This window comes from Ornithorhynchus anatinus, chromosome 19 (genome assembly GCF_004115215.2).
Source record: "Ornithorhynchus anatinus isolate Pmale09 chromosome 19, mOrnAna1.pri.v4, whole genome shotgun sequence".
NCBI classification, from domain to species: Eukaryota; Metazoa; Chordata; class Mammalia; order Monotremata; family Ornithorhynchidae; genus Ornithorhynchus; species Ornithorhynchus anatinus.
In genome coordinates, this window is record NC_041746.1 from 22,657,266 (window position 1) to 22,683,092 (window position 25,827).

Genomic DNA, 25,827 nt, shown 5'->3' on the forward strand with positions numbered 1-25,827 from the left:
GTGCCCCCTCCCACACCGGACTGGGCGGAGCTAGAGGGAGGGGGCGTGGTTTGGTTGGGCGGAGATGGAGGGCGCATGCGCGGGGGGTGGCCCCCTCCCAACCACCCGGCCTGGGCGGAGCTAGAGGGAGGGGCGTGGCCTGGCTGGGCGGAGGAGGAGCGCGCAAGCGCGGGGATGCCCCCTCCCACCACCCGGCCTGGGCGGAGCTAGAGGGAGGGGACGTGGCCCGGAGGGGCGGGGGCCGGAGGAGGAGGGCGCATGCGCGGAGCTGCCCCTTCCCCCCACCCCCGGCCTGGGCGGACCTAGAGGGAGGGGGCGTGGCCTGGACGGGAGGAGGAGGACGGCGCATGCGCGGGGACGGCCCCGCCCCGGACGGAGGGAGGGGGGAGGCTTGGACGGAGGGGGGCGCATGCGCAGGGCGCGGAGTCTTCTGGGCGCGGGCGTCGGGGCCGTCGCGTCGTGGTGACGTCAGAGGCGGGCGCGGCGGCGGCGGCGGGGCCGCCATGGCGGAGGCCTGGGAGGAGATCCGCCGCCTGGCCGCAGACTTCCAGCGGGCGCAGTTCGCCGAGGCCGCGCAGAGGTGCCCGTCCTTCCCTCCGGACCCCCCCCCCCCACCCCCCTCGTGGTCGCCCCGTTTCCCCCCTTACCTTGTGCTAAGCGCTGCGGCCGATGCCAGCGCACGGGGCTGCAGCCGGTCCTTGTCCCAGATGGGACTCGTCATCGCCAGCCCCATTTGACAGAGGAGGAAACTGAGGCCCAGGGAAGTGAAATGACTTGCCCAAAGTCACCCGGCGGACAGGTGGCGGAGGGGGGATTCGAACCCAGGACCTGCCAGCCCCGAGTTCCATCCCTTGCACCGTGCTGCTTCTCACCCCTGAACTCCCCTCCCTGCACGCTCCCCTCCTCCCCCCCTAATAATTATAATAATCGGGGTATCAGCGAAGCGCTTACTGTGGGCTAAGCGCTGGGGTGGATGCAAGCACAGGGGGCTGCACCCGGTCTTTGTCCCATATGGGACTCGCGGTCTCCGTCCCCATTTGACAGAGGAGCAAACTGAGGCCCAGGGAAGTGAAATGACTTGCCCAAAGTCATCCAGAGGACAAGTGGCGGAGGGGGATTCGAACCCAGGACCTCCCGACTCCCAGCCCCGAGCTCTGTCCCTTGCACCGTGCTGCTTCTCACCCCTGAACTCCCCTCCCTGCACGCTCCCCTCTTCTCCCCCCCCCCCAATAATTATAATAACCGAGGTATGAGCGAAGCGCTTACTGTGTGCTAAGCGCTGGGGTGGATGCAAGCAAATGGGGCTGGACCCAGCGCCCCTGTCCCCTATGGGGCTGACGGTCTCCATCCCCCTCTGACAGAAGAGGAAACTGAGGCCCAAGGAAGTCAGGTGACTTGCCCAAAGTCATGGAGCAGACAAGTGGCGGAGGTGGGATTAGAACCCAGGACCTCCTGACTCTAATCAGTCTAATCAGAGCCCAACTCCTGACGCCCAGGCTCCAGTCACTGGGCCGTGCTGCCTCTCGCCCCTGAACCCCCTGCCCGTCCCCCCGGCTCCCCCTCCCTGCACGATCCCCTCCTCCCCGACTAATGATTATAATCATCGGAATATCGGTGAGGCGCTTGCTATGTGCCGAGCACTGTGCTAAGCGCTGGGGCGAATGCAAGCGAGTGGGGCTGGATCCAGTCCCTGTCCCATGTGGGGCCGACGGTCTCCATCCCCATTTGACAGAGGGGGGAACCGAGGCCCGGGGAAGTGAAACGACTTGCCCGCAGGCATCCAGCGGACAAGTGGCGGAGGGGGGATTAGAACCCGGGACCTCCTGACTCCCAGGCCCGAGCTCTGTCCACTCCACCGTGCTGCTTCTCACCCCTGAATAATAATAATAATGTTGGTATCTGTTAAGCGCTTACTCTGTGCAGAGCACTGTTCTAAGCGCTGGGGTAGACACGGGGGAATCGGGTCGTCCCACGTGGGGCTCACAGTCTTAATCCCCATTTTACAGATGAGGTCGCTGAGGCCCAGAGAAGTGAAGTGACTCGCCCACGGTCACCCAGCTGACAAGTGGCCGAGCCGGGATTCGAACCCATGACCTCGGACTCCAAAGCCCGGGCTCTTTCCACGGAGCCACGCTGCTTCTCACCCGAACCGTCCCCCAGGCTCCCCCCTCCCTACACGATCTCCTCCCCGGATAATAAATGTCACATCAATGGTGCGGCGTGGCTCCGTGGAAAGAGCCCGGGCTTGGGAGTCCGAGGTCGTGGGTTCGAATCCCGGTTCCGCCACTTGTCAGCCGGGTGACTGTGGGCGAGTCACTTCACTTCTCTGGGCCTCAGTTCCCTCATCTGTTGAAAATGGGGATAAAAAAGCGTGAGCCCCATGTGGGACAATATCGTTACCTTGTATCTCCCCCAGCGCTTGGAACAGTGCTCTGCGCATAGTAAGCGCTTAACAAATACCAACGTCGTTATTATCTGCTAAGTGCTTACTATGTGTCTAACACCCTCAAGTTTCCACAGAAGCCTCCTTATCCTCCTTATCGATTAGACCGTGAGCCCGGCAGACGGCAGGGACCGTCGCTATCTGTTGCCGACTCGTTCATTCCAAGCGCTTAGTCCGGTGCTCTGCACATAGTAAGCGCTCAATAAATACTATTGAATGAATGGATGAAAGCGTCAAGCACTGTTCTAAGCGCCGGGGGCGGGGGGATGCAAGGTAACCAGGTTGTCCCACGTGGTGCTCGGTCTTAATCCTCATTTTACAGATGAGGGAACTGAGGCCCAGAGCAGCGAAGTGACTTGCCCAAGGTCACCCGGCAGACAAGTGGCGGAGCCGGGAGAAGAACCCAGATCCCTCTGACTCCCAGGCCTCGGCTCTAGCCGCCAGGCCGTGCCGCTTCTCACCCCCGAACCCCCGGAGGATCCGTCGCTGTGGCATTTATTGAGCGCTGGCCGTGTGCGGAGCACTGTGCTAAGGGGTCGGGAGGGGACGGTGCAGCAGAATCATTCCCTGCCCACAACGAGCTTACAGTCTAGAAGGGTCCTGCCCATCTCCACCTCCTCACCCTCCACCCCCCCCCCCCCCCCCCGCTCTGTGGGTGAACCCGGTCAAGTCGCTTCACGTCTCTGGGCCTCAGTTTCCCTCTCTGTAACTTGGGGTTGAGCCTGTGTGAGCCCCTTGTGGGTCCAACCCCATTTGCTCGTATCCACCCCGGCGCTTAGTACAGCGCCGGGCACGTAGGAAGCGCTTTACAAATACCATTATTATTATTATTGTTATCTCAGGGCCTCCTCTCCCGGTAGTGAGGTGGAGTCCACTTCATCACCTGCCAGAGCCCCGGGCTCAGCCGGCACAGGGGGGCTCCTTGGTCATCGTTCCGTCGAAAGGACCCTCTGCCGAGCATTGCCATCTCCCCCTCCCCTGCGTGCAGTTCTTTTCGGATTTACTTGCGGCAGACCGGCAAAGCAGGCGCTTCAGGGGAAAAATAATAATGTTGGTATTTGTTAAGCGCTTACTATGTGCAGAGCACTGTTCTAAGCGCTGGGGTAGATACAGGGTCCTCGGGTTGTCCCACGGGAGGCTCCCAGTCTTAACCCCCATTTTACAGATGAGGGAACCGAGGCACGTGACTTGCCCACAGTCACACAGGTGGCAGAGCCGGGATTCGAACCCATGACCTCTTGACTCCCGAGCCCGGGCTCGTTCCACTGAGCCACGCCGCTTCTCTGTCGACCTCCGCTTGGATCCCCTGGGAGATGAAGAGGCAGAGGACTAGGAATCGGGAGACCCGGGCGACCTCAGTCGAGCCATTTCACTTCGCGATGCCTCAGTTTCCTCATCCGTGAAGGAGGGGATGAAATTCCCGTCGGCCCTCCCCCTCAACCTGCGAGAGGGACAGGAACTGCATCCGATCTCATCGTACTGTATGGCCCCCAGCGTTTTTTTTTAGCTCGTAGGAAGCGCTTATCAAATGGACTTAAAGGAGCAGGGTGGCCTAGTGGAAAGGACCCGGGAGTCGGAGGACCCGAGTTCTAATCCCGGCTCGCCGGTTTTGGGACTTTGCGCGGGTCACTGCGCTTCTGGGGGTCCGTTTCCTCAACTGAAAAACGGGAATTAAATCCTACTCCCTCCCGCTTAAGCTATGAGCCCCATAACTCATATGCACCCCGGTGCTTAGAACAGTGCTTGACACGTATTAATGACCGTGGCATTTGTTAGTCGCTTACTAAGTAGCCCAGTTGTTATTAATATTAACAGACCGGGATTTCTGCTCCTGAATTCCCGTCTCATCCTCAGGTGGAGGACAGACTTATAATTTACTAGACCGTAAACTCACTGTGGGCTGGGAATGTGGCTCCCGACTCTTTTATAGCGTGTTTCCCAAGTGCTCGTTACAGTGCTGCGCGCTCGGTACGTGCTCGATAAATATTTATCTGCTATCGTTTTAATGGGATGTTCTTCCCCTCGATTCTATTTAGTGCCATGGTTCTTGTCCGTCCGTCTCCCCCGATTAGACCGTGCGCCCGTCAGAGGGCGGGGACCGTCCCTATCTGTTACCGATTTGTACATTCCGAGCGCTTAGTCCGGTGCTCTGCACGTAGTAGGCGCTCAATAAATACTAACGAGTGAATAAAGACTGATTTGGAAGCAGAGGGGATTTGAGGACAGCCACCCCATCACCGCAGTCGGACTTGAACCCTCATTTTGTCGAAAACCTGCAGTTTGCTCCATTCAGCCAACGTTGGGGGAAAAGGATGAAACCGAAGCTGTGAAAAACCGTTACAGGAGGACGGGATCGGGCCGCCGACTCTTGGTATTTTGTGTAACGAGGGCGAGTGTGTTGTAAAGCAAAAAAAAAGGAAAATTGGTGCCAGGGCTGAGATCTTATTGGCGTAGTGTGTGAGCGCTCTCCCTCTTCCCCCCCCCCCCCACCCCCCTTCAGGCTGTCCGAACGGAACTGCATTGAGATCGTTGCTAAATTGGTTGCCGAGAAGCAGTTAGAAGTGGTTCACACCCTCGACGGAAAGCAGTACGTCACACCGGCTCAGATTAGCCGAGAGATGAGAGATGAGCTTCACGTGCGTGGGGGTGAGTCTCCCCGGGAGCTCCCCTCCTGCGGGTTTTGGTTTTCTTCTCCTAATGGTCTTCGCCGAATGCGCTTACCTTGTGCCAGGCACCGTGCGAAGCGCTGGGGTGGTGATAATATTAGTATTTGTTAAGCGCTTACTATGTGCAGGGCACTGTTCTAAGCGCTGGGGTAGACACGGGGGAATCGGATTGTCCCACGTGGGGCTCACGGTCTTCATCCCCATTTGACAGATGAGGGAACTGAGGCACAGAGAAGTGAAGTGACCTGCCCCCGGTCACACAGCTGGCCAGTGGCCGAGCTGGGATTCGAACCCATGACCTCTGACTCCAAAGCCCGTGCTCTTTCCACTGAGCCACGCTGCCTCTCCAGGTAGTCCGGGGTAGTCAGACGCTAGTCACATTGGACACTGTCACTGTCCCCCGTGGGGCTCACGGTCTTTATCCCCGCTTTACAGATGGAGATAGGCATAGGTGGCATGGTTTGGTGGATGGAACTCGGACCTGGGCGTCGGAAGGATCTGGATTCTGATCCCGCCCCCGTCGCCTTTCCGCTCTGTGGCTTTGGACGAGTCACTTCACTTCTGGGCCTCAGTTCCCTCATCTGTAAAATGGAGATTAAAGCTGTGAGCCCCATATGGGGCAGGGACTGTGTCCAACCTGATTAAGTTGTGTCTCCCCCAGCGCTTAGGACGGGGCTTGAGGCAAAGTAAGCGCTTAACAAGCGCTATTATCATCGCCCTCATCATTACAGAGGAGGGAACTGAGGCCCAGAGAAGTGAAATGACTTGCTCAGGGTCACCCAGCAGACTAGTGGTGGAGTCGGGATTAGAACCCAGGTTTTTCTGCCTCCCAGGTCGGTGCTCCCTCTACTAGGGCTCGCTGCTCCTCTGCTCATGAGGGGCAGGGAACGTTTCTGCTAACTGTGTTGTGTTCTCCCAAGCCCTCTGTACAGTGTTCTGCACGTGACCAGCGATTTTATTCGCTGTTGTTTTAATGAGATGTTCATCCCCTCGATTCTATTTATCGCCACTGTTCTTGTCCGTCCGTCTCCCCCGATGAGACCGTGCGCCCGTCGAAGGGCAGGGACCGTCTCTATCTGTTACCGATTTGTCCATTCCAAGCGCTTAGTGCAGTGGTTTGCACATAGTAAGCGCTCAGTAAATACTATTGAATGTGAATATAAGCGCTCAGTCAACACCACCGCTTGATGTATCCCATCAGCTATTGCATTTTCCTGGGCCCTTCTGGGGGACTTCAGTATTTGCCCAAGAGGAGTAAAAGAATCAAGTAGTTGGAAGAATTTTGTGCAGCTGCTGCTGAGTAATTAGGGGGATGAAAATAACTAACAGATTCCTGCTCGTTGACCGCAACAATAAGGATAATGGTATTTCATTCGGCCGTTGAGTCATTCGGTCCTATTTGGTGAGCGCTCACTGTGCGCGGAGCACTGTACCGAGCCCTTGGGAGAATACAGTATAACAGTAAACAGGCGTATTCCCCGCCCACAACGAGCTTGCCGTCTAGAGGGACTAGAGTATTTGTTAAGCACCTGCTCTGTGCCGAGCACTGGGGTTGGTACAAATATATATATGTAGATCGGATACAGTTCCGCATGGGGCTCACAGTCTAAAGGGGAAGGAGAACGGGGAGCTAGTCCCTATTTTCCAGCTGAAGAAACTGAGGCACAGGGAGGTGAAGCGACTTGTCCTCTGACTCCCAGGCTCTTTCCATCAGGCCTCGCCGCTTCCCTTGAGCAGATGTCACAACGTAGGCCTTGGGAACGAGCCTAATTCCTTTCATTATGAAAATCATTGAGACGTGAAAAGCAAGCTTCCACTGTTTTATATTCCTCTGAAAAGTAGGATCTTGTTATTAGTATACCCTTTTCCTGAGCAGTGAATGATGTCTATGCAAAAACAGCGTGGCTTAGTGGAAAGAGTCAGGGGCCTTAGGAGTCAGAGGACCTGAGTTCTAATCCCAGGTTTGCCTTTTGCCTGCAGTGTGACCCTAAGCAAGTCACTTGTCTCCGCCCACTTTCCTCATCTGTAAAAGGGGGATCGAATTCCTGTCGCTCTCAAACTTAGAACGTGAATCCTGCCTTGGACGGGGTCTGCGTCTGACCTCGAATCTATCCCAGCACTTGCTATAATGCTTGGCATATAGTGAGCACTCAATAAATGCCATTATTATTTTTATTATTCTCAAGTGCCGAGTCATTTCCAACTCATAGCGACTTACTGTCAATATTATCATAAACAGCAGCATTAATAATAAGAAAGTTTCCTACTTTTTGAAACGTTTCAGAATGGTCTCACCGGTATGTTTTTAAGTAACGTTTAAATTTTTCTGCATTTTCTTTAAAGGTCGAGTTAACATTGTTGACCTACAACAGGTAAGATTTTTGAAAATTCTGCATTGAGAATTAAATACGTCTGTGTGTGTGCACGTATGTCGTATGAATTTAAATTTGTTTGCATTTATTGTACGAGTAAACTGTCGGTAAGACTGAGATAAAACGTATTTAGTCTATACGAGTTCTGACGGGTTCCAACAGTTTTTATTATTAGACCTAAATGATGAGTCAGTACTTAAACTGGCATTATTTTTGCGCTCCTGTGTTCAGTGAAGATATTTCTACCTTAGATCGTCAACCGCCTAGTACAGTGCTCTGCATAAATAGGCGCTCAATAAATGACGGGGCTTTCCAAGGCTGTTGCAGCTACCGGGCTTCCCGACGACAGAGCGTTCGTCTCTAAAAGCAGGGAAATTGAAATACGCCTGTCGAGATGAGGCGTCTATTCATGGGGTAGTCTTAAGCTGCCAAGATATACTCGGAACGAAATGGTTCCCCGTCTAATAAAATGCTAAGCCGTACTCAGGGAGCGCTTACTGTGTGCGAAGCGCTGGACTGAGAGCGCTCGAAGAGAGTACACTGTGACAATTAACGGACACGTTCTCTGCCCACAACGAGCTTACCGATTCCCCTTTCGATTTCTCGAGGGTCTGCCCTCCGAAGAACAGACCGTCATCACGTTTCCCGTTCCCTCCCAGATTTTTATTTGCATTCCAGTGCTGTGGATGGAGACCCCGAGGGGGAGAGATGAAAAACGGATCGCCCAGTTAATCAGGGGGAAGGAACCCAGGGGACCTCCCTCCCGGAGCCCATCGCTCAGTCAGACCAGGTGGACTCAACCAAAACACGATGGGCGTCGTTTTCAGCGTGACGTGCAGTACAGGAGAAAGATGATGCAGTAAAGGGGATCTAAAGAAAGAGTCTTCTTCCTCCCTTTCGTTCTCCTAGCCTACTTTCCGTGGCGCCCGCTGGGCACCGACCTCAGAGCGAAGGAAAGCATTTGTGGTGCAGGGTGGCTGAGCTGTTTACAGAGGCATTTTAATTTAAGGTTCTCTGGTGAGCGTGTTTCCTTTGGGGGAGTACGCCGTAATGCCGGAATGAAATAGCGGCGCATTTAAAGGCGGCGAGCCTCTCTAAGAGGCACGCGTTAAAACGTTCAGACCCCGGACGGAGCGTACCCCCGAAGAACTCTGTCGTCTCTCTCCCGGAGGATATTCTCCTTCGTTTCTTTGAAGAAAACAGGGCTTGAAACGGCACGGGTGGAGCCTGTAGGAGATCGTCTGGCTGGGTTGTCGAGGAGCTTTAGAAACGATGTGAATTTAACACTGTGGGTGTGCTTTCAGATAATTAACGTGGACCTGAGTCACATTGAAAACAGAATCGGTGACATCATTAAGTCAGAAAAAACCGTTCAGCTGGTATTGGGCCAACTCATAGATGCGTGAGTATCGGACTCAGGAGCTAGTTTTAAGTAACGCGGCATGATTTTTATAATGGGCTTTTAGTTTGTATTCTGTATGGTGGTGTGAGACTGATTTTTCTCATTTGCTCTAACCTTCTTCCTCCCTCTAATTATACGTTGTGAGACTTAGTCCGTTCAAACCGACGATTAAATGACCGACACGGCATTTACGCGAGCATTCTTAGTTGACGCTTGATCTGCCGAGGAAATCGATTGTGACCCTTCAGTGAAATCAACCGACGCGTACGACGCATTGTCGCCTGATGAAACCTGATTTTTCTCAAACAGTTCTGGCCCCGCTATCCTAGCAGTGACCAAACCTCTTTTCACTGTAACCGTGGAAGAAATGGGGACTATCTACCCCCCCCCCCCCCCCCCCCCGTAAAACTCTCCAGAGGATGTAAAAATGGGGGAAAGAGTAAACGTTGAAAAGCCCGACGCTTCCGGAGCACGCTCTTTATAACCTTTAAGTGGAATGGGAACTGGTCATCTCCTGCGCTTACTGTTAGGGAAAGGAGTCTCCGTGATTTTTGTAGCAATTTCGCAATTCCGGGCAAATACGGTATAGAGCTGCATACTCTTTTTTGGGGCCAACTTCCTTTTAGGACCTATCTGGACCAACTGGCAGAAGAGGTCAATGACAAGTTGCAGGAAACAGGCCAGGTGACCATCTCCGAGCTCTGTAAAACCTACGATCTCCCCGGAAACTTTCTGACAGAGGTAAGGGGCCGGGGGAGTGGATCGGCTTTGGTACAAGAACCGGGGATTGTGGTGGGAGGACCTACTTTGGTTTGCGTTTGTCACCCTCGGTATGTCTTGGGGTTTGTTACATCGTACTCTCCCAAGGACAGTGCTCCGCGCACGGTTAGTGCTCGATAAACACGATTGAATGCATGAACAGAATACCCTTTTACTGTCCAGCTGAACGCTCAGTGGTTGACCGTTAGAGAAGTGGTTAGAGAAGCAGCGTGGCTAAGTGGAAAGAGCCCGGGCTTGGGAGTCAGGGGTCATGGGTTCGCATCCCGGCTCCGCCACTTGTCAGCCGTGTGATTTGGGGCAAATCACTTCACTTCTCTGTGCTTCGGTTACCTCATCTGTAAAATGGGGCTGAATATTGCGAGCCCCACGTGGGACAACCTGATCACCTTATATTTCTCCCCCCGCCCCCCGTGCTTAGAACGGTGCTTGGCACATAGTAAGCGCTTAACAAATACCATTATGATCATTATTGACGAATGACCAGATCCCGTCTTCAGTGGTCGGGGGAGTTCAGGCCACTCATCTTCCTCCAGCGTGGCAGGAGGTCCCTTGAGGTAACATTGGATCACTCGGAGCCTCCCGTCGAGGATGATAGATGGAGGAGCCCAATCGGTGGTATTGATTGCGCGCTTACCTTGTGCAGAACACTGGACTGCGCACTTAGAGAAGCAGCGTGGCTAGAGCACAGGTCTAGGAGTCAGAACTAAGCAGGGAAGGGTTACTCTCCGGCATGCCTGGGACTCTGGGTAGGGGGGACGAGCCCAAGGTGAAAGGCATCATCGGCCAATAAATCAGTCGTCGGTTTTGAGTTTCGACTTTCTGCCGAGCACTCCTGCGCATTAGGCGGCCTGCAGAGATGTGTTCTCCCGGAAGCCCGGCAAAAAGATGCATTTAGTCGTTCTTTTCGAGCACTTACTTTGTCCTGAGTGCTTGGGAGAGTACAAGGTAATAAAAAACACATTCCCCGCCCCAAACGAGCTTAAAGTCTAGAGAGGGAGACAGACATTAATATAAATGAATAAATGACAGATCTGGACATTAGTGCTTTGGCGCTGGGAGGGGGAGATGAATAAAGGGAGCGAGTCGGGGCGATGCAGAAGGGAGTGGGAGAAGAGGAAAAGGAGGGCCTAGTCAGGGAAGGCCATTTGGAAGAGATATGCCTTCAATAAGACTTCGGAAGGCCTGGTGGATAGAGAGTAATTGTCGGTAACAACAGTAATCGAAGTGGCATTTGTGGAGCGCTTTACGGCCTGCCAAACACGTAATAAGCGCCGGGATAGATAATACTAAAATCAGATCAGACACGGTCCCACTTGGGGCTCCCAGTCTAAGAAGGAGGAAGAATCCCCGTTTTACTGAAGCCCAGAGAAGTAAAGTGACTCGTCCAAGGTCACGCAGCGGGCAGGCGTCAGAGCGGGGATTAGAACCCAGGTGCCCCGACTCCAGGCCCTGGCTCTTTCCACCAAGCCACGCTGCATCTCTGAGGAGAACGCCGTCAAGGCCTCCGTCTACGCCTTGGCTCCCTCGGGGGTCAGATGAACCCGGGGGGAAGCGACCTGTCGGTGGAGATGTTTAACTGTCACGATAGATACTGGGTGTGCTAGAGAGTAGTCTTCCCCCGCCCCCCCCACGTAATTCTTAATCTCTTCCTTGTTTGCCCCCAGGCCATCTCCCAGCGCCTAGGGAGAATCATCAACGGACAGATCGACCTCGACAATCGCGGGGTGATTTTCACCCAGGCTTTCGTGGCTCGGTACAAGGCCCGGATTCGTGGGCTCTTCAGCGCGGTTACCCGGTGAGCCGTGGGGTGATTATGGAACGTACGCCTTAACGCGGCGAACGCTTGGGTCCCGGAAGTTACTTTTTACAGCGGGCTCGGGAAGGGTGTGATTCTTCAGATTTCCTGTGTTCGCAACTCGGTCGTAGGCTCTTAGGCAGCCTGGGCTAATGTTATTTAGAGCTCAGTTGGAGAGTTCGTGAAGAATGTTCATTAGAGAAGCGGCGGGGCCTAGTGGAAAGAGCGGGGCCTAGGAGTCTCTACTCCATCCTCTACATCCCAATCCCCCTCACCTCTCAGTTTCACCTTCCACGCCGTCCGTCACCCCCTTCTCCTGGAAAGATTTTCTCCCGGAAACCTTATCCAACCTCGGCTCCACTGACGCTGTCCCCTCCCGGTTCCCTTCCTCGCTCTCTGGCAGTTCATCCTCAGTTTCTTTCGTGGGCTCCTCCATCCTCTGACTGTGGGGGTCCCTCAAAGTTCAGTGGTGGGTCCCCCCCGTTCTTCGTCTGCACCCACTTCCCTTGGAAAAGTCATTCGCTCCCACGGCTTCGACTGCCATCCCTGTGCGGACGATTCCCAAATCTACGTCTCGAGCCCTGATCTCTCTCCCTTTCTGCGGTTTCACGTCTCCTCCTGCCTTCGAGACGCCTCTGCTCGGGTGTCCTGTCGCCTCAGGCTTCTTCTCTGTGCCTCAGTTCCCTCATCCGTAAAATGGGGATTGACTGTGAGCCTCACGTGGGACGACCTGATTACCCTGTATCCACCCCAGCGCTTAAAACAGTGCTCTGCACATAGTAAGCGCTTAACAGATACCAACATTATTACATTATTATGACCCAAACCGAACGCCTTGTCATCCCACCGAAACCCTGTCCTCCTCCTGACTTTCCCATCACTGTGGACAGCACCACTATCCTTCCTGTCTCCCAAGCCCATCCCCTTTGTGGTATCCCTGACTCGTCTCTCTCATTCAACCCACGCATTCGACCTATCACTCGATCCTGTCGGTTCAACCTTTACAATGTATTGTCATCGTCCTCGTCCGTCCGTCTCCCCCGATCAGCACGTCAGCCCGTCAGACGGCAGGGACCGTCTCTATCTGTTGCCGACTTGTTCACTCCAAGCGCTTAGTACAGCGCTCTGCACATAGTAAGCGCTCAATAAATACTATTGAATGAATGAATGAATAAAATCCGCCCTCTCCTCTCCATCTAAACCGTGACCACATTATTCCAAGCACTTACCCTCTCCCGCCTCGCTTACCCTGTCAGCCTCCTTGCTGACCTCCCTGCCTCCTGTCTCTCCCCGCTCCAGTCCATGCTTCACTCTGCTGCCTGGCTCATTTTTCTACAAAAGCGTTCAGTCCTCAAGACCCTCCAGTGGTTGCCCATCCACCTCCTCAGCAAACAGAAACTCTTTACCAACACCTTTAGAGCCCTGAATCCCCTTGCCCCCTCCTAACTCACCTCGAAACCTCCTGCTGCAACGCAGACAAGTGGCAGCGCCGGGATTCGAACCCACGTCCTCTGACTCCCAAGCCCGGGCTCTCGCCACCGAGCCACGCCGCTTCTCCGGCGTCCTCTCCCAGTGCTTAGTTCAGTGCTCCGCGCACAGCACGCAATTGATAGAGAAGCAGCGTGGCCCAGAGCTTAGAATTCTAATCCCGGTCCCTGTCCGCTGCGTGACTCTGGGCCGGTGACTTCTCTGGGCCCCAGTCACCTCCTCTGTGAAATGGGGATTAAGTCCGTGAGCCCCTTGAGGGCCGGGGACCGTGTCCAAGCCTCGCGTCCACCCCAGTGCTTAGAACAGTCCATGCCACGCCTTCAAATGCCGTCGACTCCGTGGACACCCCCCCGTCAGAACGTCGCACCTTCTGTCACGAGGTCGTTCCGGGCCGTGTATCCACGGAGTTTTCTCGGTGAAGGTCCGGAAGCGGCGTACCGTCGCTCTGTCGCGGTGAGAGCTCGAGTGTCTGCCGTTGTCCCTGGTCGGCGTTTCGATCCCTCGATCATCCGCCTCTGACCCTCTTCCCGTGCCGCTGCTGCCCAGCACGGGTCAGTCGACTCTGACTCTTCTGGGGGGCCCTGCGAGGCACAGCTCTAAGCTTCATCGGCGTCGGTAAACTCTCGTCACCACGACAAGGCGTCGATTTGCAGGAGAGGCTTGACACGTAGTGAGCGCTTAACAAATGCCATCGTCGTCATCGTCGCTGCTTAACGAGTGCCACTGTTCAATTGATTAAGGGCTCCGGTAAATAAACTCGGAACTCCTTTGGTGTCGAGGCGGGGGGAGGGAGAGGTGCCGATCCGAAAACAGACTCAGAAATGTTCTCTGCCGGTGTTTTGGAGTTCGGTGTCATTCATGAAACAGAGCCTGGCAACATTTGGAAACGGTTCATCGTATTTTTTGCGTTTGCGGGTGTTTAATCATTTGATTAGGTAAAGAAAGATTCCAGTACTCGGAGCCATTAGAATACGTTCTTCAAACATTTTAGAGGGTCTTGGTTTTCATGTCTCTCTCTCTTTTCTTCCCCCCTTCTTAAAGGCCTACGCCGATAAATCCTCTGATTACCCGCTATGGATTCCAGGAGCATTTGCTGTACTGTGAGTCGGATTCCCGTCGGGCTACAGTTAGATAATCAGTTGATCCAAAGATCGGCGCAGTGCTTGGTTTTGATCATCTGAAGTTGGGGCGTATGCCTTTTTTTTTTTTTTTTTTTTAAATGGTATTTAAGTGCAGCCTATGTGCCAGAAACTGTGCTAAGCTCTGGGGTAGATAGAAGCTACTCAGGTTGGACACGGTCCACCCGTGTCCCACGCGGTATTCGTCGTCTTCATCCCCATTTTACAGACGAGGTCGCCGAGGCCCAGAGAAGCGAAGCGACTCGCCCGAGGTCACACAGCAGACAAGTGGCCGAGCCGGGAGGGGAACCCAGGTCCTCCGACTCCCGAGCCCGGGCCCTTTCCGTCAGGCCGGGCTGTTGGCAGGGTAGAGCCGGGCGGGGACTTGTGGATGCCCGGGGCAAGGCAGGCTGTGAGGCCGGAGGCCGCCGCCGCCTCCTGCCGTCCTCCGGGATCTAAGGCGTCAGGAAAATGAGGGCTTGGTGGAGGGTGGGTCCCGGCTTCCACCGTGCCCCTCTCTGCCCACCCGCGCGCTAGGAAGGGCGCGTGCCTACACGATTCCCCGCCCCTACAAGAGTGCATCGTGGTAAAGCGGTCAGGGTCCGCAACCCTGCTACGCCTCGGGACTTTTGGGGTGACCGTGGGCCGCCCGCCCGTGCCCGAAAGGACTTGGGGTGGCCCGCCGAGAGGCGGCAGGTGGGAGGACCACCTCTCGATGTTCCCTTTCAGTTGGGTGCTCGGGGACCCTGGGCTCGTCCTGGATTCGGAAACCATCGCGGGCCGGTGGGAGGAGCGTGGGTCTAGGAGTCGGGGGAGCTGGGTTCTAATCCTCTTGCCTGCCGGGTGACCTTGGGCAAGTCACCTCTCCGGGCCTCACCTTCCTCGTCTGTCCAGTGGGGATCCGATACCCGTCCTCCCTCCTCGTTCAGCTGTGAAGCCCACGCGGGACGGGAACTGTGTCCGTCCCGGTTATCCAGCGTCGACCTCGTGATGCCGTTCTTGGTACAAAGCAAACGCTGAACGAGCGGCACAAGTAGTATGATTATTATTGACCCCGGGCCGATGGCACGGACTCTGGCTGGTGGAAAGGTTAACGGTAGTAGGCCAGCGGCGTCAGATAGAGCCCGGGCCTGAGCGTCAGAAGGACCTGGGTTCTAATCCCGCTCCGCCCTCGTCCAGCCGGACCAGTCACTTCACTTCTCTGAGCCTCAGTTACCTCATCCGTAAAAGGGGGATGAGGTCCGTGAGGCCTCTGTGGGGCGGGGACCGTGTCCAAGCCGAGTTGCTTGTATCCACCCCGGCGCTCGGTACAGTGCCTAGCACACAGTAAGAGCTTAACGAACCCCACACTTAATTATTGCCGGTGGAGCAGCCGGCAACAGTGCGTGGCGGTATGTCGGTTTCCCCAGTCGAGGAGGTTGCCCTTTCCGGGAGCCTTGGGCGGTTTAAAATTGCAAGGCCGTCGGCGTGTCGGTTCCCTCGTGCAGCGGGAGACCTTGGAAGGGGACGAGGCCCGGATGAAAAGGAGAGGAAGGAATCGCGGGATTGGGCGCCCGTTTTCGTTGTGCCTTCTCTGACGGTCTCCCGGGATGTCCTTCCGCAGCCGTGCTGGAAGAGCTGGTGACCAGCGGCCGCCTGAAAGGCGCGGTGGTCGGAGGGCGGAGGGACAAGGCCGTGTTCGTGCCCGACATCTATTCCAAAACACAGAGCAACTGGGTGGACTCCTTTTTCAAGCAGAACGGCTACTTAGGTAACCCCTTTTTTCTTTCTCAAATGGGATGAAGCGGCGTGGCTCAGTGGAAAGAACCCGGGCTGGGGAGTCAGAGGTGATGGGTTCTTTTTGTGCCGACTTCCTAGAATTTGATGCCCTGTCCAGGCTGGGCATCCCAGACTCGGCGAACTACATAAAGAAAAGGTTCAAGGCCGCGAAACTCCTGTTTCTGAAGGCAGCCTGTGTCGGGCAGGGCCTCGTGGACCAGGTGGAAGCTTCCGTGGAAGAGGCCATCAGCTCTGGAACCTGGGTGGATATCGCGGTAAGCTGTCATCCCTCGCGGGCCGTACCAACCCACCGTGACAATCCTCCCCCGTTCCTGAGGCGTTTGAGAACGCTTTTTCGACCATCCGCTTGAATCCACCAGTCCCAAGGTAGGCACGTTCATTCGTCGGGTCGTATTTATTGAGCGCCTACTGTGTGCGGAGCACTGTTCTAACGGCTTGGGGCCAAAGAATAAACAGAGACGTTCCCTTCCCACAACGAGCCCACAGTCTAAAGGGGGAGACGGGCATTAATATAAATACATTAATAATGTTGGTATTTGTTAAGCGCTTACTATGTGCAGAGCACTCTTCTAAGCGCTGGGTTAGGTACAGGGTAATCGGGTTATCCCACGTGAGGCTCACAGTTAACCCTCATTTTACAGATGAGGTAACTGAGGCACGGAGAAGTGAAGTGACTTACCCACAGCCCCACGGCTGACAAGTGGCAGAGCCGGGATTCGAACCCGCGATTACATTACCGATCTGGACATAAGTGGAGTGGGGCTGGGAGGGGGGATGGATAAAGGGAGCGAGTCACTCAGGGAAGGCCTCTTGGAGGCATTGAATGAGCGGAGAGTCATCGTCGGTTGGATGTGAGGAAGGAAGGCGTTCCAGGCCACAGGCGGGACGTGGGCGAGAGGTCAGCAGCGGCGAGATAGACGAGATGAAGGCAGAGTGAGAAGGTTGGCTTGAGAGGAGTGACGTGGGTGGGCCGGGCTGTGATAGGAGAGTAGCAAGGTGAGGTCGGCTCAGCGCTCTCAACGCATCGGCCCAGTTGATTTTCTCACCAGCACACGGTCACACGGAAACACTCGAGTGTCACCTTTTCCCACGCGATCCCGTAACGAGGCTCGCGGTTGTAATTGTAGCCTCTGCTGCCCAGTTCTCTATCCGAGGAGGACGTCGGGATGTTGCTCCAGCAAGTGATGAGAAGCTTCAACAGACACCCTTCGGGACTGATCTTCAGCGACACGATCGTGGTCAGTGAAAAGTTTCTAAGCAGCTGCTTGGGATTGTTCGACGAACTGATGCACCAGAAAGCTGAAAAGGTAAAGCACGCCAGTTTGGTCTCTTAGCCAGCAACGGCGCAACAATTTACCGGATCTGAAAAGTGACGCTTTTTGCGTTTTGAAGGAGTTGGGAAATCTCCTCCTTTGTACCAGAGAGCGTGAGTTTTGTAGTCTTCTTAAGAGTAATAATAACTGTGGTATTTGTTAAGCGCTTACGCCCTAAGATCTTGGCAGCACGTGTTTTCAGAATTCAAATTTTCCCCTCAAAAACGATTCTAGAAAACCAAACCCATCGACTGCCATCTTAACATTCAGGGTCGTCGGCTGGGGAACCGAACTTTCCACATTTCAGGACAGGGCTCCTCACGTGGTAAGCGCTCAAGAAATAGCAAGCGCTCAAGAAATGCCACCGATGGATCGATCGTTTAAGGCCGCAGTTGAGCCATTCTTCGGTGCCTGCTTCTCCTCCGGACAGGGGTGGTGTAGAAGACCCAGGACCCGTTTTGGAAGAATCATTTTCATTTTGACTCTAGGCAACTGCTTCAGGAAAGTCGCGCGGCGACAGTTTTGTCTGCCGAATTGTAACGAGGCAGTCGTTGACGTCCCTGTGTCGAACCCGAGGCCGTTTCGTTCTAGGAAATGAAGAGCAGTCCCGTTCATCTAGTCACCGAAGAAGATCTGAAGCACGGGCCCAGCATGGAGGGTAGCACCGGCAATAAAAAGGACAAGAAGGATGAGCGGAGGAGGAAAGCAACAGGTAGCATTTTAAAATGGGCGGACTGTTTGGGGAGCCTCAGAGTTGGGGGGGGGGGGACGGTGAGGGGGTTCTTGTTTGTGTCTTTGTGGGCGGGCAGGCGTCGGTCACTCTTGGGAGTGAAGATAAGCCCGGACCCCCCCCCCGGAAAAGCAGCCGATTAAAAAAAATTAACCGCCAGCGTAGATGTCCCTGAATGATTTTGGAGCGGATGCTTTTTTTTTGTTTTTGTACCCACCCGTCCCCTCAACTCCGAGTCTCTGTCCACCGCAGGTGAGGAGCGGGGCCGGCCCGTCCAACTGACGGCCGCTCTGGAGCCCCTTCCTCCTCCTCCAGAAAAATGACTCAAGGCTGAGAGTTACCACCTCGGAAATGGCAAAGGACTCTTCGCCGGCCTGTTTGCTCCTTCTGCTCTCGTATTAAAGGCTGATCCCACGAAGGGCAGTGAGGTCAAAATAAAGGGAGGCTTTCGGCTTTTTGCATTCACTGAGGGCTGCTCTTTTATGAGCCAGTGGTTTAAATCAAAAGAAAGTCGAGTAAGGTGAAAGGCATAAACCTCTTCCCTAGGAATAACCTGGTTATCAACCCACTCCTTTGACTGCCTTGGCCCGGCACCGGGAGAAGAGGAGTAGAACTTGGGCAGAAATAGGCATGGTGAAAATTGAGAGGCTCCGGTTTCAAATTTAGAGAGCGTGGATCCTCAAGCTTTACGTAATCAGGGCATTTTGGACGATTTAAAAAATCCGAGTATTAAGGAGAAAGCCGAAGTTACTCTTGAACCCAGATCTGGCAGTGGGTTCCGGTCTGGGAAGCAGAGGGGTTTGATGAGAAGGTTGCCACGGTGCTTCTTGGTACAGCTTTCAGTGGGAGTTTCTCAGTGGCGTTTGTTTTGTTCTTTCAGTGGAATGCCTCTGTCAAAACATAGTTTAGCAGATAAGGTGGGCAGCAGTCATTTGGCCTAGTATTTGGGAGATTCGCTATTGAAATATATGGCTTCGAAGCAGTTGGCTTTATCGCCGAAACTGCGGCAAAAATCGCGCGGATAGAACCATTCCCAATATTACCGTCTCAATTAACGTGATGAAATTTTGAACAAACGCTTTCTTTTGGGTCTCCTGTTCAATCAAAAATTCCAGAGCGGTCTAACAAAGAAAACACCTTTTTGACCGTTGACTTTCGAGTTGGTTTCTACCTGTTGGTTTTCGTCTGCCATCCACTCAGCCATCTGATGACTTTTTTAAAAAAAAAAATAGGGGCCGGGGGGAGAGGCAGAACAGACCGTGCGTGGTGTGGTTTACGTTCTGAATCCTTACGTTTCCTTCAGAGGGAAGTGGGAGTGTCAGAGGAGGTGGTGGTGGAAATGCCAGAGAGTTCAAGGTCAAGAAAAACAAGAAGAAAGGAAGAAAAGACGAGGATAACGATGAGGAGTCGCAGTCAATTTACACGGGTTTGTGGCTTTACTTTTGCCTAGCTCTGTCTCTTACCGTCGATAGCCAGACCGCTATTTTCCCGGTATATTATACCCAGCTTGGGGTTTTAAGAGACATAGTGTGGCCTAGTGGAGAGAGCACGGGCCTGGGAGTCTGCTTGGTGGATCTTGGGCAAGTCTCTTCGCTTCTCTGGGCCTCAGTTCCCTCATCTGGAAAACGGGGATTAAGACCGTGAGCCCCATGTGGGACAAAGACCGTGTCCAACCTGATTATTATGGATCTATCTCGGCCCCTAATTAGGTGTCCGGCACATAGTAAGCGTTTAACAAATACCACAAAAAAAGCGTATAGAAGATCGCCTGAAGCGAGTACGCTTTTTTGGTGTGCATTCTCTGACCGCTTCTTGGGTGGTTGTCAGCTCTTAGCATTATTTTGTGCATCGGTGTCGCTAGGAAGGAGACTGATGAGTTTCGTAGGTGGTCGTGAGTTCTCTCTACCGACCGTTACAGGAAGGAACAAGCAGCCGGAAACAACGTTCATGTCCGTGGAAGAGATCGAGGACGTTTTGGGGCGCCACATAGAGGACTGCCCCGCGGAGCTCGTCACAGAGCTCGCCGAACACTTACTGAGGCAAGTAGACTCGGCTCTTCTTCCCAAAGGTGAGGGTTAGATTCACCGTGACCGAAATGGAAGCAAGCGGGGCCCAGCGGGAAGATCTCGGGCCTGGGAGTCAGAGGACCCGGCTTCTAATCTTGGTTCCGCCACTGCGTCTGCTCTGTGACCCTGGGCAAGTCATTTCACTTCTGGGTACTTCAGTTTCCGCATCAAGAAAATGGCGGGGGGGGGGGGGGGCGGTGAAATACCTGTTGACACCCAGTAAGCTCTTAACTAATACCATAAAAAGAATTTAACGTCTCCCTCTCCGACCTCCTTTTCTCTAAAGAATTGTTCTATTGTAATGTTTCTCCTCCCCCCCCCCCAAATGATCTGGATAGACTAATGAATTAAATCAACTTGATTTCCGATTTTGAGCGAACCTTTCGAACGCTAAGATCCCCCAACTTATTTGTCCAGGAAAACAGAATCACGCATAACTTGACTCTAAATGATTTCTGTTCTCAGACCCTTAAATAAGAACTACCTGGAAGTGGTGAGATCAGTATTTCTGTCTTCAACTTCTTCTGCTACTGGAGCCAGTAGAAAACGGACTATCAAAGACCTGCAAGAAGAGGTTTCAAACCTCTACAACAATATTAGATTATTTGAAAAAGGAATAAAGCACTTTACGGGTACTTTACATTTATATACTTTATACGTAGTTAGCTCTTTCCGGGCAGGGAATGTGTCTGTCGTTATATTGCACTCTCCCAAGTGCTCAGAACAGTGATCTGCCCAAGTCAGGGCTCAATAAATACGACTGAATGGTATCTATGTATGTATGTATACTGAATTCCCCTCATTTTTCCAGAATATGCCCTGTACACAAAATGATTTGTTTTACAGATGACACTCAAACCAGCCTTTCCAAACACTTGCTGAAAACGGTGTGTACAGATATCACCAACCTGATTTTCAATTTCTTAGCTGCCGATTTAATGATGGCAGTGGAAGACACCTCCGCCATCACCAGTGAGGTATGTTGCCCCCTCCCATCTTTTGTAAACCCAAAGAGCCCGCTTGGTTTCTTCCTCATGCCGGAGACCGGATGATACAAAAGAAACAAGAGGTTGGAAAGTAAACGTAAGAGGGTATCTCGTCACGCGTCCGGAGAGCTGGTGAAACCGCACGTTCTGTTCAGAATTGAAAAAACGAACAAATTGGGGTGACTGGGCCCACCTGGGTATTAAATTATGCCGGAGGGCGGGGGGATAGACTACAAATAAGGAAGGCGGAAACATGTCTGTTGTGTTTTTCCTCATAGGTGAGAAAAAAGATTTTGGGCAAATTACCGGAAGAAATCAAAGGCCCTCTGACAAAGCTCCATAATTCTCTCAATGAAAAGGTAAATGAGGAAAATGGGAGATTCACATAGGGACATCTGGGAGGTAGCTGTCGTCTTCTCAACGGTACAGGAGGAGACGGACCCAGAGAAATTCAGCGACTCACCTCAGGTCACCCAGCGGGTCAGAGGCCAAGCCTGACCTAGAGTTCGAGTCTCCTGCTTCCCAGATCTCAATCTTTCCTCCATACAGACCAAGTGACCTCACTGGTCAGCGGGGAACTTCACGTTCACGTTTCAAAGATGTTATTAAAGGGGAGAGTCCCAATCACAAGGAAAAAAACCTGCTTCCCCTCTGATTTTTGGAGACTGGTGGTGACTGAGTAGTCGTCTTTGAGGCCCCCTCTCCGCAAGCTTCCTTCCTACATTCGTTCACTCCGTCGTACTTACTGAGCGCCTACTGGGGGCAAAGCACTGTACTAAGCGCTTGGGAGAGTACAGTATAACAATAAGCAGACACATTCCCGGCCCACACTGAGTAAGCTTGCTCATTTAAACAGTCACCTGTAACCAGCCACTAGTATCATACCTTGAAATGGTTTAAAAGGGCAGGAAGTGAACCTTGGTACTGTATTGTCTCCATAGAGCTTGGAAGACTTCCTCTCTTGTCTGGATTCCGCGGCAGATGCTTGTGACATTATGGTGAAAAAGGGAGACAAAAAGAAGGAAAGGTAATCTGGTTACCGGGAATGTTAAATGATGAGATTTTTTTTTTAGTTACCCCCTACCCGATTAGCAAATACCATAAAAAAAATCCCATTTCTCTTCCGTCCCTCATACATTTGAGTAGGCAGAAAATTGTAGATAGCTGATCTCGGTCTTTATTAAATCTCCCTGAAATATCCTGAGAGCCAGTAAACTTAGGTTGCATTTATTTCTGGAGGAGAAACTAATTTCCCAGATAAAGCCCCCTCCAGAAAATACTCTCAGGGCCGATATTCCCCAGACTGGATTATCTCAAAGTGATCCCCTTGCCTACCATCATCATCGTCGTCACCGTCAACAGTAATATTTATTGCTATCCCCACTGATATTTCCCACACTGAACCATCTCAAAGTGATCCTCCTGCCCACCGTCACCATCACCAATAATGATATTTGTTGAGCACCCACTATGTGCAAAGCACTATTCTAGGAGCTTGGGAGAGTACAGTGCAACAGAGTTGGCAGGGAAGTTCCCTGTCCACCCCGAGTTTAGAAAATGGGAGAGGCAGATGTGAAAAAAAGTAAATAATTTATAATATTTAAAGATTTGGACATAACTTGCTGTGGGTTTGGGGCGCATATCAAATGCCCAAAGGTATTAGGCCGATAAGTACGTATGCAAGGCTATGCCTCGGGTAATCGAAGCGTTAAGCTTCACCCCCGGAATCGAATTCATAAGCGAGCAGCCCGTACTTCGATGGGCCGTTCGGATTAACTCCGGGTGAGGTTCGGGGGCTTGATGAAATAGTGAGTCAGAGTGAATCACCACAGTTCATTATCGGTGGGAGGGCGGGTGGAGGAGAATTACCGCAGAAAGGCCCTTCCGGGAGCTGGGAAGTTATAATTGTAGAAGAGGCCGACGAGGTCCTCCGGGAAGCTCAGAGACGCTATTTGCAGGACCACCCGTAGATGGTCCACGATCGAGAAGAGGAGACATTTCTCCCGCCCATGGGAGCTTCCTCCCTTCAACTGTCTCCAGCAAGCGTTCTCTCGTTGACCGCCCTGCTTCCGTTCATCCCGGTCCCTGAATGACATCAAACCCCGAGATGAGCAAGCCCCGAGATGAGCAAACCCCGATGAAACGGAAAAATCGTTAGGTGGAGCAGTGCATAGGGTTGAATTTTTCGAGCCCGTTAAAACCTACGAGGAAGTGCCCGAGAGGATGCTTAAGGTAGCGGGATCGCAAGCGTGGGGTCAGTGAGCTCAGCTGACCTCCCCCCAAATCCGAGAGGGAGGTTAGAAACCCAGGTTGTTCTGATCCCAACCCGGGGCTTTGTCTAGATTTTTGGATGAGCGATCCATGCTGGGTTCCTAGAGAGACGGAGGCACGGGGGGGTGAGCCGTCAGCTGGCCCATCCAAACCACGAGGTGTGTGTGCTAAGCACTACACTAAGCGCCGGGAGAGAATACACAGTTGGCAATTGGACACGGTCCCTCTGTAGATCCTTAGCCGACTGGTTTCAGAGGGATAAAAGTGTGCGTGCGAGGGATAAGGATGCCATTTCGTGATGTTCTCGGTCTTCCAGAGAGCCGGGATGTCATCGATTCACTTCCTCTTTGCTAGAAGGTCCGGTTGGTTTCCCATCAAGACTTAGGGCATCGCTTAACCCCAGTCAGCGTAGAAATCCTGCCAGTGAGTAGAAGGAACAGACGTAACCCCTCTAGACTGGAAGCTCGTTGCGGGCAGGGATCGTGTCTACCAACTCTGCCGTGTCGTACTCTCCCGAGGGCTTCGTACAATGCTCTGCACAGAGTGAGCACTCACTAGGTACCATTGATTGGTTGATTGACCAGTAGCCAGGAGGGCAACCGTCTCTTAGCTCCTAGAAAACAACTCCACAATGGCACTGCCCGATGCCCGGCGTTCCCGAGTTGGTTTGGGAGAGGATCTCAAATGGTCCCTCTTGATGGTTGTTTTTTCTCCGTTTGCCTTCCTTAGGCAGGTGCTGTTTCAACACAGACAAGTCTTAATCGAGCAGCTGAGAGTTTCAGAAGACCCCGCTCTTATTCTGCACTTAACATCGGTCCTGCTGTTTCAGTTCTCCACCCACTGCATGCTTCATGCACCGGGAAGATGTGTCCCCCAGATCGTCAGTTTCCTCAGCAATAAGATCCCGGAGGTATGTCGCTCTGTGTCGACCTGGAACTTTACTGCGTGGTTTCTTTGGGGTCGTGGCCATGCGTTTTAATCGGGGGCCTCTCATTTGTTTAACTCCCAAAAGACCTCAAAATGCATTGATGATAACACTGGATATGCGGCGAACCTCCTTTCTTTTCTTAAAGGGCCCGTTCAAGCAGCAACTCTTTTCCCACCGTCGACGTGAAAGGGCTCGATCAGCTCACCCTTTCCTACCTCACCTCGCTGATTTCCTGACCGCACACTTCACTCATCTAACACCAACTTACTCACTGTACCTGGGTCTCGTCTCTCTCACTGCCGACCCCTTGCCCAAGTCCTCTCACTGACCTGAAACTTTCTCCCCTTTGTATACGGCAGACCACCGCTCCTCCTCACCTTCAAAGCCGTATTAGAGTCGGATCTTCTCCAAGAGGCCTTCCCCAACTAAGCGCTCATTTTCCCCCCCTCCTTTGTCATCTAAGCACTTGGATACGAGCCTTTCAAGCCCCTCCTCAGCCCCACAGCACTCATGTATACGTCTGGAATTTATTTTAATGCCTGTCTCTTCCTCTCTGTTCTGGTGGGCAGGGAATGTGTCTACCAGCTGTATTATTCTGTGCTCAGTACAGTGCTCTGCACATAGTAAGTGCTCAGTAAATACCATTGATCGAAGGAGCTTTCACAGTCTAGTGGAACTGTGACAGGTATATGAAAAGCAAGGGAATTCAGACTTGGAGGAAAAACTTAGAGGCGATAATGAATTGATACGGCAGTTTTTTCTCCTTGTAATCAGGCTGGCCTTCTGTTACCGATCAGTCACTGCAGTGTTATTAAATTGCCCATCAGATTAGCATTTTCCTCCAGATTTTAGTTCACAGAACTCCCCGAGATGGTTGTGCTCGTAGTTCTCTCCTTTCATCCGTGAAGCTTCGGGCCTTTGGCTGACACCCCTTTCCCTCATCGCCTTTGCAGGATCAACATTCTCTCTTGGTCCAGTTCCACGGGCTCGTGGTGAAGCAGTTGGTCAGTCAGAATAAGAAAGCCGGGCAGGAAGGCGCCCCGCCGAATTCCCAGGAGGAGAGAGAGCAGGAAGACACCTCCGGGGCCGTTCGGAAGGAGCTCCAGGAAACCTCGAGAGCTGTCAAGGACCTGGTCCTCAAACCAAGAAAGTCTTCGGTCACAGAAGAGTAAAGCGTTTCATATAATTTGAACTTTGCTAACGAGTCTAGGGGGGAAGAGGAACGAAGATAAAAGTGACTTTAAAAGAAACCAAAAAAAAGGTCATTTAGATGCAGTTATTTTAAAGCCAGTTCTTGTCAGAATGAATTCGTCGACTCTTGGTTCTGGCATTTAAAACCTTCGGCCTTATTCAGTGTTTGGGTTTTCTGGGCCTCGGTTTCTTTTCCGGCTTCCTTTTTCTTTTTAAAAAAACAATTCGGAATCCAGGAGTTTATCATATTCTCTTCAGTTAATGGCTGGCTAGCCCTTTTTGTTTTTTGTTCCCGGTAAAGTAACTCCGCAAAGTAACTCAGCTGTAATTGTCATAAATATGCATTTTCCTATAACTTAATCATAAGAACATAAAATGGGTGTCGTGTTTTTGATACGAAAATTTTTAAAAACATGTATTTTGGGTAAGAGATGAGATTTTCACGTGCCCGTTAACAGTGCATTTTATTTGGGAATAATAAAAAATGCCTTCCAACACA

The 25,827-nt window shown here is 52.8% G+C and overlaps 1 protein-coding gene across 1 annotated transcript; it reads left to right on the top strand.

Moving 5' to 3' along the window:
* The first annotated feature begins 483 nt into the window (after positions 1-483).
* UFL1 (UFM1 specific ligase 1) lies at positions 484-25,827 on the top strand. The gene is made up of 19 exons (XM_029047216.2): positions 484-580; positions 4,944-5,089; positions 7,453-7,481; positions 8,786-8,883; positions 9,510-9,624; positions 11,328-11,458; positions 13,988-14,046; positions 15,668-15,814; positions 15,922-16,097; positions 16,971-17,150; positions 17,748-17,868; positions 19,190-19,312; positions 19,805-19,925; positions 20,418-20,584; positions 20,799-20,929; positions 21,217-21,297; positions 21,880-21,965; positions 23,939-24,119; positions 25,091-25,827. Exons 1-19 carry the CDS (start codon positions 504-506, stop codon positions 25,307-25,309), a joined length of 2,388 nt encoding a protein of 795 aa, XP_028903049.1. The 5' UTR covers positions 484-503; the 3' UTR covers positions 25,310-25,827.

What these genes read in the sequence shown, in the direction of transcription:
- UFL1 (XM_029047216.2), top strand. Translation starts at nt 504, where the DNA reads ATGGCGGAGGCCTGGGAGGAGATCCGCCGCCTGGCCGCAGACTTCCAG. An exon ending in TTGGGCCAACTCATAGATGC is followed by an intron (nt 8,884 to 9,509) that starts GTGAGTATCGGA and finishes ACTTCCTTTTAG; the next exon opens with GACCTATCTGGACCAACTGG. An exon ending in CAAGCAGAACGGCTACTTAG is followed by an intron (nt 15,815 to 15,921) that starts GTAACCCCTTTT and finishes CCGACTTCCTAG; the next exon opens with AATTTGATGCCCTGTCCAGG.